Source organism: Rousettus aegyptiacus, unplaced genomic scaffold (assembly GCF_014176215.1).
Source record: "Rousettus aegyptiacus isolate mRouAeg1 unplaced genomic scaffold, mRouAeg1.p scaffold_m13_p_2, whole genome shotgun sequence".
NCBI lineage: Eukaryota > Metazoa > Chordata > Mammalia > Chiroptera > Pteropodidae > Rousettus > Rousettus aegyptiacus.
In genome coordinates, this window is record NW_023416295.1 from 33,840,240 (window position 1) to 33,860,013 (window position 19,774).

The following is a 19,774-nucleotide window of genomic DNA, read 5'->3' on the forward strand; positions in this document are numbered from 1 at the left end:
CATAGAATTCACCTACAAACTCAACTTGGTTTATAGGTTGCTAGCACACATTACTAATATGAAAATACTTCTGAAATTATATGCAGTTAGTTAAACCCAGAAAACTGAAGATAAATATGATGGTGCTGGTAGAAGTCATTATAGAGTAAAAATCTTGACTCAATGTTGTTTGTTCCTTCCGCTTATGAAAATTAGAATGTAAACTCAAACATGTAAATAAAATGGGAAATAAAATCCTTAGTTATGATTTTTTAAAAAAGTAGTTCTTGAAACAGAACATCTTAAATTCATAAAGTTACTTAATTACTTCAGAAATTACTTGATGAATAGTCAATATAATCAAAAAGGTTAATTTTCTAAAAGGTTATAGGCTAAACATTCAGGGAAAAATTCAGATTATTCAAAGCAGAGTTTATGGATACTGCTAATGCTGTTCAGATTCAGAGTCAATGGTTTCCTGGATGAGACTCAAATATTTAGAAAAAGATGAATTGTTATAGTATTAAAGTAAAAATAACTAACAATTGTGTCAATAAGGCTTTATTATCCCCAAAAGACAGTATAATGGCTCTCTATGGTGATGAGTTTTTAAATATTAGGAAGACAAAAATCCTATCCTCTCTGAAGGTGTTCTTTCCAGAGCCCAGAATCCTATTTACTTACATGTATCCTTACCTAAACTAGCAAGCATCACTCTGAAGTAAACCCTGCCCTGAAACAGAAGCCATTTGAATTAAAGTTTTCTTTAACCTGAATGATCCACTGCTGGTCTTACTCATCTAAATCTGTAAATTTAAATGAAACCTATTGGTTTCTATGCTGAACAATTAGAGAACACATTTCTTCACTCTGAAGATAGCTCTGCTTCAGGAGCCATCGTTGTAGCAGAATAAGCAGATAAAAGGAAACAAAAGCCCAATATCCCCTGGCTGGTCACTGTAGACGGTGGATCAGCTTTTAGCTTACTATTGTGATTCTGTCTCATGAATTAAAAGAAAATAAAAAGGCACTTCATCCTCCTAAAAAAAACAACAACAACATAAAACAAAATGTTTTGGATAAAATATGCTACATTGCTATCACTTTAAATCTATTATTTAAAGAAATACACCACAATAAAATCAGAAAATATTAGTGTACAGGTTTATTCTCAAAAAGAAACAAAATTAGGCAAGATGACATTGTAAAAGACTGTGCAGACCATCAGTAAGCATAATCAATCATTTCCTCAGGGTTAGTAGGTGCTAGGCTTTATTGAGTTCACCCTGGACAGAAAGAAGGGGTTGAGGAAGTACCTTCAGTCCAAGCCAGTAAGCCCAAATGACAGCAACAGCATGCTTGCGCCTAGCCTCCTCCTTCAAGTGTTTCAATTCCCTTCGAGCCTAGAATGTTTTAGATGGTAAATAAAAGAGACAGCCCAATGCAGACAGCACAAATGACCAGGAAAAGACACCCGACCTAACAGAAGAGCCAATTTATGAATAAGGATTTCAGAATGATAGAGGAACGGTGCATAATCATTTAAACCCAAAGAATCAGCGTCAGGCTGGTGTAGTTAGTCCCTTGTATTTTTAGTGAGTTGAGACTATTTCAGAGGAGGGCAATCTGTGTGGTACTCAAGGGAAGCACTCCTCCGACTCCTTACTTTCATTCTTCTTCTTTTTTCTCTCCTGTTTTCCCTCCTTCCCTTATCAAACCTTTAGAACTATGAGTGGCTCCTAATAATTTCAGTAGACTTCCCTTTGCTGCCAGCACAACGGGGTGGGGTGGGGGGCGGGGTAGAGGGAATTCCTAAGTTCATTAATTTGGATGTATAAAAAGACATCTCTTGTGAACAACTATTTAGAAAACTGGAAGGAATAAAAGTGGTTCTCCTAAAGTTCAAAAAAACACAAAACTTGAAATTCTTTCCAGTTAGAAAACTGGAAGTAGCATGTATCAAAATTCGGTATTAGCTAAGGCCCCAAACGAGGAAATATATTGAAACAAGATAAAAAATGGAACAACTTATAGGTTTAAAAAATTAATATTAGGGAAACATTAATCTAAGCCATGTCATTTTAAAAGAAAGGATTAGACAGGCATTGATTTTTCATTACACTATACGCAGCTTAGGAAATGAGCTCACTCAGTGCAGAAATCTCAGGGTTAATGCTCTCTAAAAGTCCCTCTGCCTCTGCCATAAAAGAGACTAGTTTGTTCTTCGATGGTTTTCAAGGGAGAACACGAATGAACAACTTTGGTGAGTTTTAGGCAAGATCTTCACATGGGCAAAATGTTCACTTTTCTCATTTTACTCACAAGATAGGCTTATACTGGTAGACTTACAAGGTAGACTTAAAAACAGGAATATATTGGTATTTGTGTTTCTAACTGGAATACACATTTTTAGCAGAGATGACCTTTGATTTTCCAAGTAACAAAAACATCTAAAACTCTTGTCCCTTGGGGTTTGTGAAATGTTCACAGAGCCCACGACTCTGCCTGGGGATTAGTGAGAGCATTTCAGGAGGCCTTTGTTTCTGAAAACAAACAGCTGATGCTGAAATTCCTGGGATTCTTCAGTGGCAATTAGAGCTAGCTTTGCATGAACATAGCTTTCTGTAAATCACTGATAATTCTTTCCACATATAATATTTTGCTTATAATCATCAATAGCTGCCACAGTGAGCCTAAAAAAGTTTCATTCATAGATTAATATTTAAGGCATGCATTAAAGGAGTTTCCGTTGCCAACACATTGCAGAAAACCAACTAAGGCCCAAACCTGAACATTTTCAACATGCCCCCTTCCCCCCTACCCCAAAAAAGAAAAAAAACAAAAAATAAAAAAAAAGCAAAAATTAAACATGCATGTTCTTAAGAGTTTAAAAAAACAGCAACTAGTGTCTCAATAGTAAGCAATTAGTCTTTTTTGCCTGTACATGCTTAAGCTTCCTATCGTGTACTGCTGACACTAACATCTCCAGGTTTATTAGACCCAGCTGCTAGGCCATGCACCAGTATGAGCCACTGTTAATTGTATTCGTTCATCCCCTGATATTCTAGAACTACAGACTGATTATTGCAGATTCGAGGATGGAGTGATGAGATGTGCATATAAAGTACCTTAGATCCAAGCCAGTAAGCCCAAATAACTGCAATAGCATGTTTATTCCTAGCCTCCTCCTTCAGCCGGCTCAGTTCCCTTCGCGCCTGTGATGCATGTGAAAAGGAGTTACAGAAAAGTTTAAGGCAGGAAAGGTTACTGCTGATTTTCAATGGAGAAAGAAGAAAGACACCGGTCACCAACAAACAGTAAACGCTAAACGCAAAAGCGTGTGCCACCGCCCCACACCAAAACGTTGCAAAGAGCAAGAGGCAAATGCGTGCTCAGTAGCTTAAGCCAGTGAAACATTTTCTGTCCCCAAAGGAGAGGGTCCGAGAGGATCCGTTGTTCCACTCGTTACTTCCGAACCCCTGCCTTCCTGGGGTGGTCTCTGGCCTACCTGGGTACCATGCCAATATGCAGCAATGGTGGTGGCAGCTTCCTCGCAGCGCTTTTGATGCTTCAGTTCCCGCAGGATTGTTCGGGCCTGAGGTGCAGAATCACCCAGAAAAAGAGAAAGTCAACCAAAAACTGGAATCCATAGTGATTCACATAAAAAACGCATGAAGAGACAGTCATAATACACATTCTCAAGTGAAAAAATTAATAGCTTAAATCAAGAAAAGATGTTGCTTATTAGCCCAAAAGGGACTATGAGAAGGTGGTAAATGAAAACATCATGAAGCACAAAGGAGTAGCCCCCAAACCAGATTGGAACAGCAGCCTCCCATATCCCAATATGTGACAGGAAACAAATGTGACCACAGACAGCAATGTAAGCTGGTGTATATCGAATAAAAGGAGCCATTTTCAGAATTAGGTTGGAAGATCTCCAATTATCCTCCAAATTTATTTTATCACTTTTATTACTGTTGTCCAGGGATATAACTATAGCTGTATTTTTAATTCAAAAGATGTTTAAAAATCTGTTAAAATATAATTCCCACTGGTCTAAAACCAGTGGCTTCTATCCAGTAGTCGCTAAAACCTGGTTTTGTGGGTGTCAGGAGAATCCCCGACTTGGAAGTGGACCTTGAATCCTGCTTCTGATGTCTCTAGACTGGAGACTGGACCCAGGACTCAATACTTAGGTCAAGGAAGGCAGCAATTTCACTTATTCTACGTGCTCAAAGTTGTACTTTGGCATCTGCTGTGAGACAATTACCAAGTCCTTGGGTTACTCGCAGGCCTAGACACAGGTCAGTTGATGTTGCTGGATTTCTGGCCCAGGGCTCTATCCTCTGAAGGGGTCTGGGCCTGGGAACTACCTTCGAGTAGCCCCGTTGGATCCAGCCTACTCAACAAAATCTCTCAAGGGGCAGTGGTCAGAACAGGCCCTGAAGTATCTATGACTCAGAGCAGAGGTCAGTAAATTTTTTCTGTAGAACGCCAGATGGTACAACTTTTTGGCTTAGCAGGTCACATGTTCTCTGACACACGTGCTTAACTCTGCCATTGTAACACTGCAGCAGCCACAGACAAGATATAAAATAAATGAATGTGGTTGTGCAGCAATAAAACTTTATATAAACTTTGTATTTCGTGTATATATGTATACGAAATTATCATTTCATATAACTTTTACATGTCATGAAATACTCTTCTTTGTCTTTTTTTCTTTTTAACAATGCTTAAAAAATATACAAAACATTTTTAGCTCTCAGGTTGTACGAAAACAAGAGGTAGGCTAAATTTGACCTGTGGGCTGTAGTTTGCTAACCCCTTGACAGGAAAGATCTGGAACTAGATCACCCCACTAGAACAGCCACAGCTTAGGATCTTTTGATCATTATGGGGCAGCCAGCAAGACAGTTACTGGTAAGTTATGGGCAGTGCTGGGCTGGAGTGCTGAGGCCTGGCAGGATTCACAGGTGGGAAGGCAATAATATAACAAGCCTTCTGGACTACAGCTTCCCTCATAAACAGAAGGCAAGAGGATACTGAAATCATGTATGGAATTATTTCAAGGACTTCCTGCTCAGAGAACAAAGCTCTTGAAAAGAAAGCTGGTTAGAAGGAAGCAGCCAAGACACGGTCACCAGGGCCCCAGCTTGGCCCACAATATTTATTCTTTCCACCTGACTGTTTACAGAGTAAACAGGAGACGGGGAGCTCTCCCCTGCAGGGTGAGCTTAAGACATCATCCTTTGTGAAGAACCTAAAAACCGCAAATAAATAAGGCTCGCTTCTTTGAAACTCACCTTCCAGCCCCGGATATAGGACTGAATTACCAAGGCAGAACTCTTTATCTGTTGATACCTCTTTTGTTGCTGTAAAATGAAAGGGGTAGATCTTAGCAGCTCTATTGATATATCTAATAAATATACCGCAAGGACTGAAAAGTATTTGTTCACTTAGTGCACTTAACTCTTGACCACTCATATTCTTCTGGGAATCAATATGTAAAGAAATCAAAATATCAATAAATCTAAAATTATCAAGGCACACCTAGTTTTATTGTGCTTTGCAAATATTATATTTTCATCAACACTGAGTCATGACCCTTCACCAGCAAAAAGATTACAACTCACTGAAGGCTCAAATGATGGCTATTTTTTAAATTAAGGTATGTACTTTTTTTTTTTTTTTTTTTTTACATATAATGCTATTGTACACTTAATAGACTACAGTATAGTGTAAACATTATATGCACTGGGAAACCAAAAAATTAGTGACTCGATTTATTGCAATATTTACTCTATTGCAGTTTGGAACTGAACATACAGTATCTTTGAGGTGTGTCTGTACAGTTAATCCAAAGTATGTTTTAAGGATGTTAAATATAATTAATTTTTACATGGCTCAGGACCCACCATTATCAACATCTCTTCTTTGTATTATGTTGTCATATGACATAGGGTCCAACACATGGCAGATACTTTGTAAACGCACATTAAATGAATACACGCTGCATATTGAAGAATGAATACACACTGAGTTCTGCATGTGTTTCTGTGTTCTCTTTTCTCTGTGCACATCTCACCATGCCCCTGCCTGGGCCAGCCTCCACGTCCCCAGTTCTTTCTAGATTTGCTGCTTTTACTCTACCTCAAGCTGGGAAATCAGCTAATAAATTTAAGTAAATGTCTATCAATTGACTTAGCTTTATTTATTGAGCTCCTACTCTACATACAGCCCTTTTAATTTACCCATGAGGATATAAACATGAATCCAACTCCACCCAAGCACTCAAGGACTTAGAGTGGATGTACGTCAGCTGTATGAAATGGGAACAGGGTCCCAGGAGACATACAGGCACAGCAGGCAGTTCAGATGCAGCAGAAGTTACTTCCAAGTGAGGAAGCTTAAAGACCCAGTAAGGCTCCAGGCCAAGAGTTGGCTCAGCAAACTCAATGCCCAGAAGCCTGCATTTCTTATCTCTAGGGTGGATGCCTGAGAGAGTGGAAGCAGTTGGAACACTATCCCTAGAAAAGAGAGCTTCTACTGTATTTACCGTGGAATATTCATTAGAATGTGGGCATCTGCCACGAAATTTCATAGCTTTTCAGAGTGCTAAAGTCATGCTGTGACTCTTAACACTTTGGAATGCCTAGATTTTGCAGCTCCCTTTCTCTGAGGGGGAAGAGATGCCTTCCAAGACTCTAGGCTACATTTTGGGAGATCGAAGGAAATGGAGGGTGACTTATCGACCCCTGGGCAGCAGGAAAAAAAAAAAAAAAAGAGGATACCAGAGGGAAGGCCAAAGAGGACACTCGGACCTTGGACAAGTCACTACCTTCTCTGGGCCTAAGTTTCCTTTTCCGTCAAATGAGGAGCTGGAAAATCTCTAAGATTCCTCACAGAGTAATATTCCACGGCTATAAGAACAAACGTTTCCTACAATATCTGATCATCACTTCTGACATCCATTTGGTGCCTCCATGTTTTCTTTTTTAATTCTCAAATGGCTTGAAAATAACTTCATCCCACTGTAAAATTCATCTCAAGGAACCAGGAACTATCACAGAATATGGTTTTTTAAAAGCATCAGTAACTGAAAATGGGTATCCAGAAAATCTTTGAGTTATCTGGTTGAGGGAAAATACTGAGTTTAATCACTGGCTTGGAAAACATGTTAGTTAACTGGGTGAGGTATTTAGTTCAAATTCTGAAATCGATATAATACTAGAGCAAAATTAATACTTTCCCCCCAAATTAGGCTATTACTTGTTTTCATTCTACAAATTAATATTTCTTGTAACTCTCACCATCATGAATTAATGATACATCTAGTGACTTTATTTTTAAAACATGGAGAAACAAAAGCTCTATACTGGGGGGTGGGGAGATGGATATAAATACCACTTGCTATTCTTGGTTCTTTGCCTTAGCGGTTTCTTCTTATCCTTCTGATGAAGTAAGTAGTCCCCTTCCAGAAAGTCTTCTTTGACCATCATAACTAAAGTTATATGCCAGATTCCTATTATTCTTTACCTCAGTTTTCTATTTCCTTCTTAGCATTTAACACAATCTGTAATTGTTCTGATTATTTATTTGCTTAATTGCATACTGTCCCTCACCAAATATAAAACTCTGTGAGGTCAGAAATTAGGTTGTCTTGTTCACCTTGCTATCCCCAGAGCCTGAAAAATAGGTGTTTCAAATATTTGTAGAATTCAAGATAGATAAATTCATTACACTTCTAAATTGGATGTTAATGATCTCAAAAAAGAAATGATAAGAATTCCTTAAAGATTGGTTATTTATTTATTGGTCTTCCTTTTCTCAAGCAAACAGAAAGTACAGTATTATGAATCTGCGGAAGAGCCAAGTGTCATTGCCATGTGTAGCCAGGCTAGGTGACAATAGTCCTCTGGGCCTTTGCAGAATACATATGAATAAATCTATCATTTAAGATAGCTGGATAAGTTCATACATTAACATTTGTATTGCTGTTTATACTCTTTTAACTAGAGAAAGAAATTTTTAAGATATCCTTTTAAGCTAATTTTTCCTTAGCTTAATCAGTTCAGAATCTCATTAATTTCTAAAAGCTGGAAATAATACACTAAAATGTATTATATGAGAAAGGTCAGCATATGTTGTATTCTGATTCTACACTGACTCATACCAAAGCTTCTCTAAGGGCTAAAAAAGAGGAAGAAAACCTTAAAGGAGATTTGACTACAAATTTAATTCATTTTCCAACTCAGTTGCTAGTGAAAAAGTATAGAGTGAAAAAGCATTTGGAAGCAGTGTTCTTATCTCTGAAATTCATTTTGTGAGAACACAACTCAAGTTCAAGCTAGCCTCGAGAAAAACCTTCAGGATGCCCTCAAACCTGAGGTACATCTCTATAATCAAGTGAGAAAGGAAATTGCAAAAAGAAATTCCATATCCATTAAATAGAATTATTTTATTATTGAATTTTTTCCCATAGTTAATAGGGCCAAATATTGGAGGACTAAAGGAAATCTAACCCTTTAACTAAACTCCAAATTCTACTAAATTGTGGCATTACTTCTCTGGGATTAAAGCCATTTTCAGTGCTGCTACAATAAATGTAGAACAGCTAATTATTTTGGAAAATTGACCCTACCATAGTCAAAGCGTTAAAGAACATTGTCTCTTTCAATTTGATGACCTAATTCAAGATGTATACTTCCTGTTATATCTATATCAGTGGGAGGCAGTGTGGAATACTGAACTTGAGCTCTTAAGTTGTCCTGGATTCAGACTCCACCTCTGCCACTGCGTAGCTGTGTGATTGTGGGCAAGTTACTTCATGGTTCGTGCCTTAGTTTTCTCATCTTTAATAAAAGGGACCATAAGAACACCTATTTCATGAGGTTGTTGGGATAATCACATACATAAAAATGACATACATGTTAAGTATCTAACAAACGTTTGCGAGTAAGTATCATTGTTGCAGATTAAAAATGCTGGGGACTTACGGCGTATCTCCTGTACCAGGCAGCAATCACGATTTGACTTTTTCTCATTAGCAGAAAGTGTGTGCGGCATTTCCACCCCCGATAAATCTTCTGAATGAGAGTGGCCAAGTCCTCAAGCCTTTGCTTCCTCAGGTCTTCTAATTTGAATAACTAATAAGAAATGATAGGTGGTTTTTCAAAATTCTATCAAATACTCCTGGCATATGAGAAAGATATCCTCAGGAGGTAAAATATTATAATGTTGGAGTCAACCACATTGGAAAAAAAGATCATTAACTGCCTTAATTAGAGATAATATGGATAAAAACCCATGCGAAAACTATTTTGATGAATTCAGATTCTGGTGATTCTGCATTTATGACAAATCAGAGAAGGGCTGAACTGCCTTTACATTATCTGTGAGGATGTGATTATTAATGAAATGGAGATGCTTGCAAAGTTTTTCTTAAATAATTTTAACACTTTCCAAATTCTCTAAATTTCCAATTACCAATCAACTACTAGACCAATTATACTTCATTCTAGCCTATTCACTTAGAAAAAGACTTTCTTGGAGTTCTACTAAGTATAATTTTAAGTGTACCTTTTAACTTCTAAAAAATTTTAATTTAAGTGCCTTCATGCACCTCTAAATAATTGAGTTGCCTTTCCTTAAATTATTGTATATTTCAGATATTACAAATATCTGAAATATACCACCAATTCCTATGAATTAGGGAAGTTTTATTGTTGTATAAAAAGTTTCTTTATTGTTTCTTTCTTGTACAATCTATCTGATAAAAAGACTTTGACATTTCATAAAAAATACACATTCTTCCATTATCCTTTACCCTTATTTGCCCATTCTCTTAGACATTTGCAAATAAATACGAGAATGTGGCATTCTTGGTAGCATCTCAGTAATGTCAGAAAGTTAAATATCCTTTAAGAATGTGCCTGTGTAATTATAGTATAAGTTCAAAGTATAAAGGTTTTGATTACTTACTGTTCTTGGGTTTCGGATGAATATCTTTGATCTACCAAAGGAGTATTCTTCCATGGGAATTTCTAATTCATTAAACAGAACCTCCACACCAGCCCTATAAAAACCAATAAAAACAATGAGTTTTCTGAGTTACAAAAATAGTTTATCTTATCTTAAATCATGATATCAGGTTCTCAATGGTACAAAAAATAGCTTTATTTCCAAGTATAATTGCTTTTGCAACAAGCATCCTTCTATCAAAACATTATTAAGACTGAATTCCACAAATTAAACTAAATCCAATAAACATTACAAAAATAAATTTGGGTTCAGAACTACATAGTCTAAGAAAGTGTGGTATGAAAGCCAATTTCTTGATTTCATTAGCGGAGGCAATACTTGTACCAAATATATCCATAACGAGTACCAATCGGAGCCTGGAGGTTGTGCAAGAAACTCAGATCTATTTTGAACTCACTCAGTTAATTCTTAGAAACATTTTAAACATTGCTCCTGCCCCTCAGATTGTGGGCAGGGCTGGAGAGATAGTGCTAAAAGCCAGACTAATGAGGTACAATGAAACATGGGCCTTATATAATGGGAGTGAGTCTTGAACTTGGCTTTGACCACTCCATCCTGGACCCTGGTTTCAACATCAGTCTTTAAAACTAAACTTCGCTTCACCCCACCAACCTATGGACTAAGTGCCAGGCAGGGAGTGAACACATGTTCTGTGTATTACGGTACATATTACCCATAATACCCTGGAAATTAGCAGTGGGAACTGAAACCCAAATCCTATGTTATTTAGGTATTGACTTGTGCACCAGACACCAAATCATATGTCTGGAGTTTATCTTCTTATAACACAGGGTGAGTATCTAATACTGTTGAGGTTCCTGGGACAGGCCAGGCCCAGTGAGAATGTGAAGGTAACACCAGTATAAGTGAAATAAAAAATCCCCAAGTTGCTGCCTAAGCCCTTAAAACAGGCACGATGGCCTTCCTGTAGGATTCAGGAGGGCGTCTATAGCCCACAGAAAAGGGGCACCTTCTCTGACTGGCGAAAGCAGAAGACAGGTCATTACACAGGCAAAATCTGATTTCTTTTTGGCAGTGACCCACCCCCCAGCACTAACGTTCTCTCTGCGTGTGGAGAACTCACAGGGGCTGCTTCCTGGGATGGGCCTGCAAGTGGTCCAGCACTCTGCGAGCTCTCTACACGCAGAGAGAATATGGCCACGAGTTCTGCCATATTCCCCCATCCATGTAGCTTTACTAGCAATAATACTAACACTTTGGACTTTGTTTGCTCCTGTAATTATTTCTCCATTGGTACAGACCTGGGTAAAGTGGGACCCTCATGCCCATCCACCAACGCTCTCTGGGGTTATTTCTCCGGAGGGTGGAGGGCGGTGAGCTGAGAGCAGCGATCTAAGATGCCTCTAACTTCACCCTTCTATAATTCTACACAAATATATTTACCAATTACAAATATCCTCCTAACTTGCCATGACTTACTTATTTTAGAAATTTTATTGACACACAAGTTCCAAATGTGGATTCGATAAGCCCTGTTTTGTCCTTAAAGAAAATCAAGACTTCTATAATTAATCAAGAATCGGCACAAAATGGTATCCTGATGGAAAAGGGTGCAAAACAGAGATTACATCCAACTTTTCGTAGAATGTTTCGCCTAAGAACCTGTGAAAAGACCAACATGTTATCTGTATTCTTTAAAATGTCATTATTAAATATGATTAATTTTTTACCTTGCTGGTCCTTTCCAATGAGGCCATGTTTGTTTACAAAGCATTTTGTATCTTTCTAGGCAAGGTTCATATGCCTGCCTGAAGGCATAGCCTGCCCTCCTCACTCGGACATTCTCCAAAAGACCCAGATACCTGATCTGATGACATACTAGAGCCTCGTTGAAGATGTGTGCTGCTTTTTTATCATTCGGTTTGATACACCTAAAAGATTGCAAAAAATTTTAAGTTTTAAACTCTGTCTCTTATGGATTTATCTGTCTGTGTTTTATAAGGTATCATATATATTTATTTAGTGGTGAAGTAATTATTTGTTACTCTTGAGAAACCTGGTCATTTCTTTTGAAATTATTTCAAATCATTTTATAAAAACCTAAAAATTAACACAACACTATGTACATCAACTATAATACATTCAATAACATGGATAAATCTCACTCGCTCTTTGTTGAATGAAAGAATACATATTTTATGATCCCATTTATACGAAGTTCAAGCAAAACTAATCTATAGTTAGAAATCAGTATTGTTGTTACCTCTGGGAAGAGGTTAAGGGTAGAGATCTAAGGGAAGAGGCACCAGGTAACCTTCTGGGATGATGGAAATGTTTTATACCTTGGTCTGGATGGGGTTACATAGGTGTATACATTAAGATTCAATAAGTTGTATAATTAAGCCTCATGCACTTTATTATATTGTATGTATATAATACATCTCAATAAAAAAGATTAAAAACACTGCTCTCTCCCTATATCCCTGTATCTGCCGCCTTTGCTGCCCAAGGAAAGACATTTCCCAACCTCCTTTGCAACTAGGTGTGGCCATGTAACTGAAATTCTGGCCACTAGGATCAGAGCAGAAGTAATGTATACTACTTCTGGTTGTGTCCTTAAAAGGACAGGGACTTGCTCTCACTTTGCTCATCTTCTGCTAACAGCTCCTGGAAATTCTGACATGGCGGAGAACTATCTTTGACCATGTGGACGAGGGAAACATCCTGGAAACTGCAAAACCACAAAATAGAAGGAGCTGCTCTATAGCCCTAGAATTTTTATACTTACAAGTTACATAAGAAATAAATGTCTTCTTTAAGCCATTGTTATTTTTGGATTTAGTTACAGCAATTTCTGTATCCTATTAATACATTGTGAAATATTGGTGTTTGCATCTGCCTAGCTACAACCTCAAATAAATTCCACACACACATGTAATATGTGGACAGTTAAAACTTACTTTGTTTGGCCATGGTGTTTTATATGCTTTTCCTCTTACATTAAAAAAATAATGTCCACTCTTTGGCTTAAGGACAGACAAACAGATCAGTGGAACTAGTGGGTTTAGGTCTAGACTCCTATACATGCATTCAATTAATTTTCAATAAAAGCCTCAAGTCAAATGAATGAAAGACTGAGATTTTCTTTTTCTTTTCAATATAAGATGGCAGAACAACAGGATGACTATATTAAAAAATATAGATCTTAATATGAAATCTGAAACTATAGGTTCTGGAAAAACATATGATAATATATTTGCAACCTTGAAGTTTATTAAGACTTCCTAGAGACACATTAAAACTGCTAAAAGGAAAGAGGAATAAAGGAACTTTCTGGGGTAATGGAAAGTTCTATCTTGACATAGGTGGTGGTTACCGAAGTGTATACAATGGTGAAAAATAATTGAGCCATTCATCTAGGATCTGTGCATATCACCTCATGTAAATTACACCTCAATAAAACAGAATTAAAAAAAATTAAAGAGACATCCACTCAATTGAGAATAAGAAAAGCAACTTATCACAAAGAGCTTCCTGATTATCTTTTTTAAAACTAGAATTTTTACTTAATATACGTTCTAACCTGATTGTAATCAAACTAGGGGATTCTGCCTATTTATATCGTTACCAATATAACATTAGGTAAAGAAGCTAAACACAAAAATGTTCTTCGCCCTTTCCCCATAGCTGAATTTTCAAAGACAATGATAGAAGGTGTGTGTGGGTGTAATGCAATATTATGAAATGTGACCCATTAGACACACACCTTCTATTATCTAGTTCACCAAATACACATATAGCTACTTGTAATCCTAGTTGAACTTTGAGATCTAAGATGTCATAGAAGCAAAAAAAAAAAAAAAAAAAAAAAAAGGAAGGTGGATACTTTTAAAGGAGTCCTTTCTCTTGCTGTGAAAAAATTCAGATTATTTTAGAAATCATTACTTTCCCTGGGCCTGTAATTCCTACAAGAAAGAAAGAGGTACATATTTCCTAACGCCAGAATATTAAAGCTCCATTTGCTTTAGTGCTCTAATATAATAAGAATCTGAAATGAAACCAACAAAAGTTTTATGCAAAACCATTACCCAAAAAATATTTACAGTGTTTCTTGTTATTAAAAAAAATACAGAAAGTTGAGAGCCCCTATGTGCCAACAACCCAAATTCATTGAGTATCTATTCCTATCCCCTGCCACACTTCCAGCCTCACCCCCTTTTTAAATTCCTTACTTGGAAGGAGGAAGGGGCACTGGAGTATTTTTAAGCAAACCCAAGACATCATATTATTTGACCTGCAAGTACTTTAGTTATCCTCTGCTTGGGCTACACAGATTTAAGCAAATAGGAAAATGATGTTCCTTGAGAGTCCCTTCACATTCGAACTGTCAGAAACTTTTTGTGCCAGAAATACCTAATGTAGTTTGGATTCTTAGTCTGTAGGTTTTTCATCAGAGTGGCCACGGATGCCTTGAACTGTGAGCCTGCTGTAGGAGGCCTTTTCAGGTTGATCTTGGCGGGGTTCCCTTCAGGGAACAAAGACTTGATGAGGGCATGGCCGGCCTTCCACATGGCTTGGGACAGATCTCGGTAGAGAAGGTCATTGTTTTTGTCAACAAATCCTTCTACCTGGTACAGTACCTATGAGCAACACATAAGACTCAACGACTGACATACTGCATGCTAGAACATCAAACAACTGTTAAAAATATCCCAAGACTATATATATTGCAGCCTCTTCTTTTTCCATCAAATCCTCAACACATTAGTCACACTCTAATACTGAATTAGCCTCTAAGTTTAAATTCCATCTGTCTAAATCACAGAAGAGTTCAAAATAAATCCCATTATCCTTTAGGATCTGCAAGAATAAACTCAAAAAATGTTATCATAGCATTTTCAAAGGATTTTCTCTTTTTTTGTGTGTTTGAGCAAATTTTTGAGGTTTTATTTTTTAGTTCGCATGTGCCAATTCTAGTCTCTTGAAAAGTAGACAGGGGGAAATAAAATAGATATAACCCTGCATTTTTAAAGGCATCCCAAACTGACCAGAAAAGTATCTTTTATTAACATAGGCTAAGGAAAAAAACAATGAAATATCAAGTTCCAACATTTTAAATTAAAGGTAATTCAGATACTGTATAGTTCATTTTTACTAAATGAAAATACATAATTGAGATTTTCTTCCCTTTGAAGTTTGCAACCATATTCATAAGAAAGGGGATATTAACTCCAAACAATGTTTTACGGTTCTAAAGATTAATCTATTCTCAAAATTGTTTTTAACACTATCTTTATATATTAGGTAAGATAAAATTAATTCCCCCAAATATTAAGCAAATGAGTACTTAAAAAAGTAAATATTTTCCCCAGTGTCATTTCAAAATCTCAATCTAAGAATTCATTATTTTTGCTAAATGATTTGTGCTTTTAAAACCTATTATAAGTCTTTAGTGACTTGTAATTTTTACTGACAAATCCCCTTTATTAGCATCGATAGATCTTTTTTTGTAGGATAGCTTAGAGCTTGAAAATAATAAAACAGATTTTAAAAAACACATTAAAATTCTTTCATTAAATTCACTGGCTTTCCTTTCATCTACGAGTATTAACAAGATTTTGCTCAACATAGTCCAGATTCTATTTCTATTAAACATTTACTCATTTTACTATTTAAAATTTTTTTCAATTACAGTTGACATTCAATATTATATTAGTTTCAAGCACACAGCATAGTGTTTAGACATTTATACATTTTATGAAGTGATCCCCCCAATGGGTCTAGTACCCACCTGACATCATACACAGTGATTACAATATTACTGACTATATTCCCTTGATTCTAATATTTTAGCAGCTCAATTTATCGCCATAAGTTGGCAGTGGTCAGAATGCCATCTCTGAGGCATAGTCTTCTAGAAGGAATAACTCTGCAGGCCTGACTGGGTGCTCACGGTTCCCTCATACCTTGCCGGCATAATGCTGAATTCTGAAACAGCTGTGAGGCAGGGACGTGTCATTGAGGAACCGAGAGCACTTGCTCATCCTGCTTTCAAAGTGCTGGTGAGTGGCACAGATTTGGTTCAGCTTTTCTAAGAAGGTCTCATCGGTAACCGTGCCAGGCCTCAGGCACTCCTCGTCCAGCATGGCCAGGATTCCATTTGTGTTCTCGGAGAAAGAAAAAAAAAGTTTCCTTCCTTCCTCACTGTATTGTTTTAATAATTATTCCCAATTACACCATTAAACACAATCAACTTAGTCACAAGAAAATTCCGCTCCTTTTTAACAAAAAGCTGAGAATCAAAACAAGTAACAAAAAGCCACAGAAGTCAGCCCTTTTCCAGTAGCCCAGGTGTGTGTGTGGGGGGAAGGGGAAGCTGGGAACAGTACAGAGCTCTCTCTCTCCCCTGCAAAATGGCTTCCCCTCATAGAACAGGACTTAGGAGTCACCTCAGCCATCTTAGCCAACAATTGACTGAAATTCATATGTTAGAAAAAGGCAAATTAGACCTCAAAGATTCAAAAACAAATCTGAAAGTCAGAAACTAATGTGACAATACAATCTCTATAACATGTGGTCATGAAACACACAGAACAGTCTTCCAAGGCCATTATTTGATTCAAGGCTTGAGAAGGAAATTGGCTTCAGATGTTCATGTGTTCAAAATAAAGTTTACTTTCTAGGAAAAAAAAAATATGTGATTTGGGATGCTGCTTTTAACGATCAGTGCAATCAAGTTGTGTTTTCAGAATATTTGTTTAGAATAAAGTTCTTCTTCCATATAAAATTTCCAACTGGATGTTAAACATGAGGGAGAATTTGTCTTGTATTCAGACCCTGTGATCATATTTACCCCAAGAGCAGTCAGACCTGTTAAACTGAATCAGGAATCTTCTACTTTGCTAAATAGAGGTGCCATTCCTTTGTTCCTTCAGCTGCCCCTGCAGGCCCACATGTCTCCATCCCCAAAAAAACAGTCCACTCCTCTGACCATCAACCCCGCCCACTTCCACCAGGGCAAAGCCCTCTGTTCCTCTCCCCTTTTCCTCACAAGGCTGTAACATCCTCTGACCAGCATTTATTCATTCCACACAAAATCCAGGGGAAGTATGGACTCTCAGGAATCAAGTGTGTTCTTAACAGCCCCAGAATAAACAGGATTGTTAGGTGATGTTGGAAGGAAACACTTCCTTTGATACCCAAGTTCCTATCTGAACATGAGCTTCTTCCAGCATACATGCAAGGGAGTTTTTGGCTGAGATAATCTAGTTAAAATAAGCGCATTACCAACTATTCTTTTTTTTTTTTTTCTTTTTAAAGAGAAATAAGTGCAACATTATATTTACGAAGGAAAACGCAGTAGTCATGATTTCTAAAAGTTAAACTTCCCACAGCAAGTTACCATGGTCACAAAATTTACCAGAAAAAATTCTCAAAAAAATCTAGTGGTTTTCTGGATTTCACACTAGAGTTTTGAATTGCTTAAGTAGAATATTAGTATTCATGTTCCAACAGTGTTCAGATTTTTCAAAACAAAATTTACTTTTTCACTGAAAAATAGTGATGCTTTGCATATTATTTTTTAATATTCAATTTAATCAAAGATATGGTTTCAGGAATTCCTTGAATACTGAGAGAAAAAATACTGGTTAACTATATAATTTCCAAAATAACTTGTTAAAGATGACTCAAAAGTGATTTGCTGGATATTTAGAGCCTGTGACTGCATTCCTGAAACACAGCACTCACCTACCAATGACAGCAAAGACTGTAGGACAATAAAGTTTATGCATTATTTCAAATTACTTTGTTATCAAGACCAGGGTTGATAGTAATCCTTAACATAAAACAAGAGTTTCCAGGTTTTTACACACAAATCAGTTTTCCTGCAATCAATTCGTTTATAGTAAAAAAAAACTTGATGTAAAAAAAATCTTATGCTTCAGAAAGTTTGCTAAAAGTTATAGAGTAATTTTTTACACTTTAAGCCTTTTCCTATACATACACACATACTGTGTCACCTGACATATCCCATGGTCTGTGGCCAATTGCAAAATCACACACACAACAACCCCTGCATACGTTTTCTGAATTGATGCCAGGTCTGTACCAGAACCACTCCCGGAGGGTTACTTAATTCAGCTTCTGAGGTTGTCCTTTATCTTAACTCTTAACTTGAACAGCATGTTTTTGTGTGTGTTTTTAAAAATTTTTTTATAAAATTTTTTCCAGCTTTACTCAGATATAACTGACATAACATTAAATTTATGGCATAAAATCTATTGATTTGATACACACATTACAAAATAATTACCGACATAATCATAGCAATTAGCTAACATCTCTATCACTAATAAAATGACCATTTCTCTCTTGTGGTGAGAACACTTAAGATCTATTCTCTTAGCAACTGTCAAGTATATAATACAGCATTAACTATAGTCACCATGCTGTACATTAAACCCCCAGAACCTAATCTTCTTACGTGAAACTGGAAGTTTATACCCTTTGACCCATATTCCCCATTTCCCCATTCCCCTGAGGCCCTGAGACCCTGGCAACCACTATTCTGTTTCTATGAGTTTGGCTTTTTTAGATATTAGTGATATCATACGGTATGTCTTTTTCTATCTGGTTTATCTCACTTAGCATAATGTCCTCAAGGTCTATCCATGTTGTTATAAGCGGCAGGATTTCCTTCTTTCTCCCAGCTGAATAATGTTCATATATTTATATTACATCTTCTTTAACCACTTATTTGTAGATGAAAACTTAGGTTGTTTCCATATCTTGGCTACTGTAAATAATGCTGCAATGAACATGGGAGTGCAGATATCTCTTGAAGATTCTGATTCCATTTCCTTCAGATATATACCCAGAAGTCGAATTGTTGGATCTTTTGATTGTTTTATTTTTAACCTTTTGAGGAAACTCCATAGGGTTTTTCCATAGCAGCTGCACCAATTTACATTCCCAGTAACAGCACGCAAGGGTTCCCTCTTTGCCAAAAATTATCTTTTTGATAAAAACCACTGAATAGTATATTAAGAGGTTGTTAAGAATTTGAGAAATGAAACGGATATTTTGATTTGGCAAAAATTTTTATGGCTGCGCCGAGCCTCCTCTAATCAGTGTTCACATTCCTGGGAGCCATGGACTGGACCTGGGCTCCCAACACAAAGTCAAGACTGGTGTCTCTAAAAACATGGCATGTGCACATCATGAATGGGTGGGTCCTGTGACATGGCAATGGGATGAGTACATGGGATCCAGGCTAAGTATCAAAATGTCCAGTTGCCTATGTATGTGTTTAGGAACTGTGTTTGACCCCTTAGGATTACAATAAAGTCGCCAGAATCTGCAGTTCTCAAAAGAAAGTACTAAAATTACGAAAATACTAAAGCTTAATATTGAAATAGTGAGATCATTTGTAACTAATGAATTATACTACTAAGACATTCTTTAGAAAACTATACCTAATACTCACATTTTCTATTAGATCACAAATGATAGCATTATTAAAGTAGTCAATGTGAGTCCATTCTATGTCCTGAAAGACAAAATAGAACAAAATCAAATTCCATATGATGATGTCACATCTAGAAAACAGCCTTTGCCCACCATCTACCATATTTCACTTCTCTGAATAATTCCTTTATAAAATCAGTGCTGCAATTGTCATCTTCTGGTTCCCAAAACTATCTTAGTGAGGCAGTCCACCACTGACACGATCTGATTGAAATGAATGAACGCCCTTGACCTGTGCTGAGACTGACTCCCGTTCCAC

The 19,774-nt window shown here is 36.9% G+C and overlaps 1 protein-coding gene across 4 annotated transcripts in view; it reads right to left on the reverse strand.

Annotated features, from left to right (window-relative positions):
• Nucleotides 1-19,774, reverse strand: part of MYO1B (myosin IB) — a 158,491-nt gene that overhangs the window by 15,480 nt on the left and 123,237 nt on the right. The window contains exons 15-24 of one of the 4 annotated variants that reach the window (XM_036237855.1): nt 19,475-19,537; nt 15,954-16,154; nt 14,401-14,627; nt 11,718-11,918; nt 9,967-10,060; nt 8,982-9,131; nt 5,289-5,357; nt 3,488-3,574; nt 3,108-3,194; nt 1,296-1,382 (exon numbers count right to left, since the gene is read on the reverse strand). In XM_036237855.1, coding sequence (XP_036093748.1) covers nt 1,296-1,382; nt 3,108-3,194; nt 3,488-3,574; nt 5,289-5,357; nt 8,982-9,131; nt 9,967-10,060; nt 11,718-11,918; nt 14,401-14,627; nt 15,954-16,154; nt 19,475-19,537 — 1,266 coding nt within the window. The remainder of the gene's footprint in view (nt 1-1,295; nt 1,383-3,107; nt 3,195-3,487; nt 3,575-5,288; nt 5,358-8,981; nt 9,132-9,966; nt 10,061-11,717; nt 11,919-14,400; nt 14,628-15,953; nt 16,155-19,474; nt 19,538-19,774) is intronic. The other 3 variants (XM_036237856.1, XM_036237857.1, XM_036237858.1) reach the window with 3 other exon arrangements.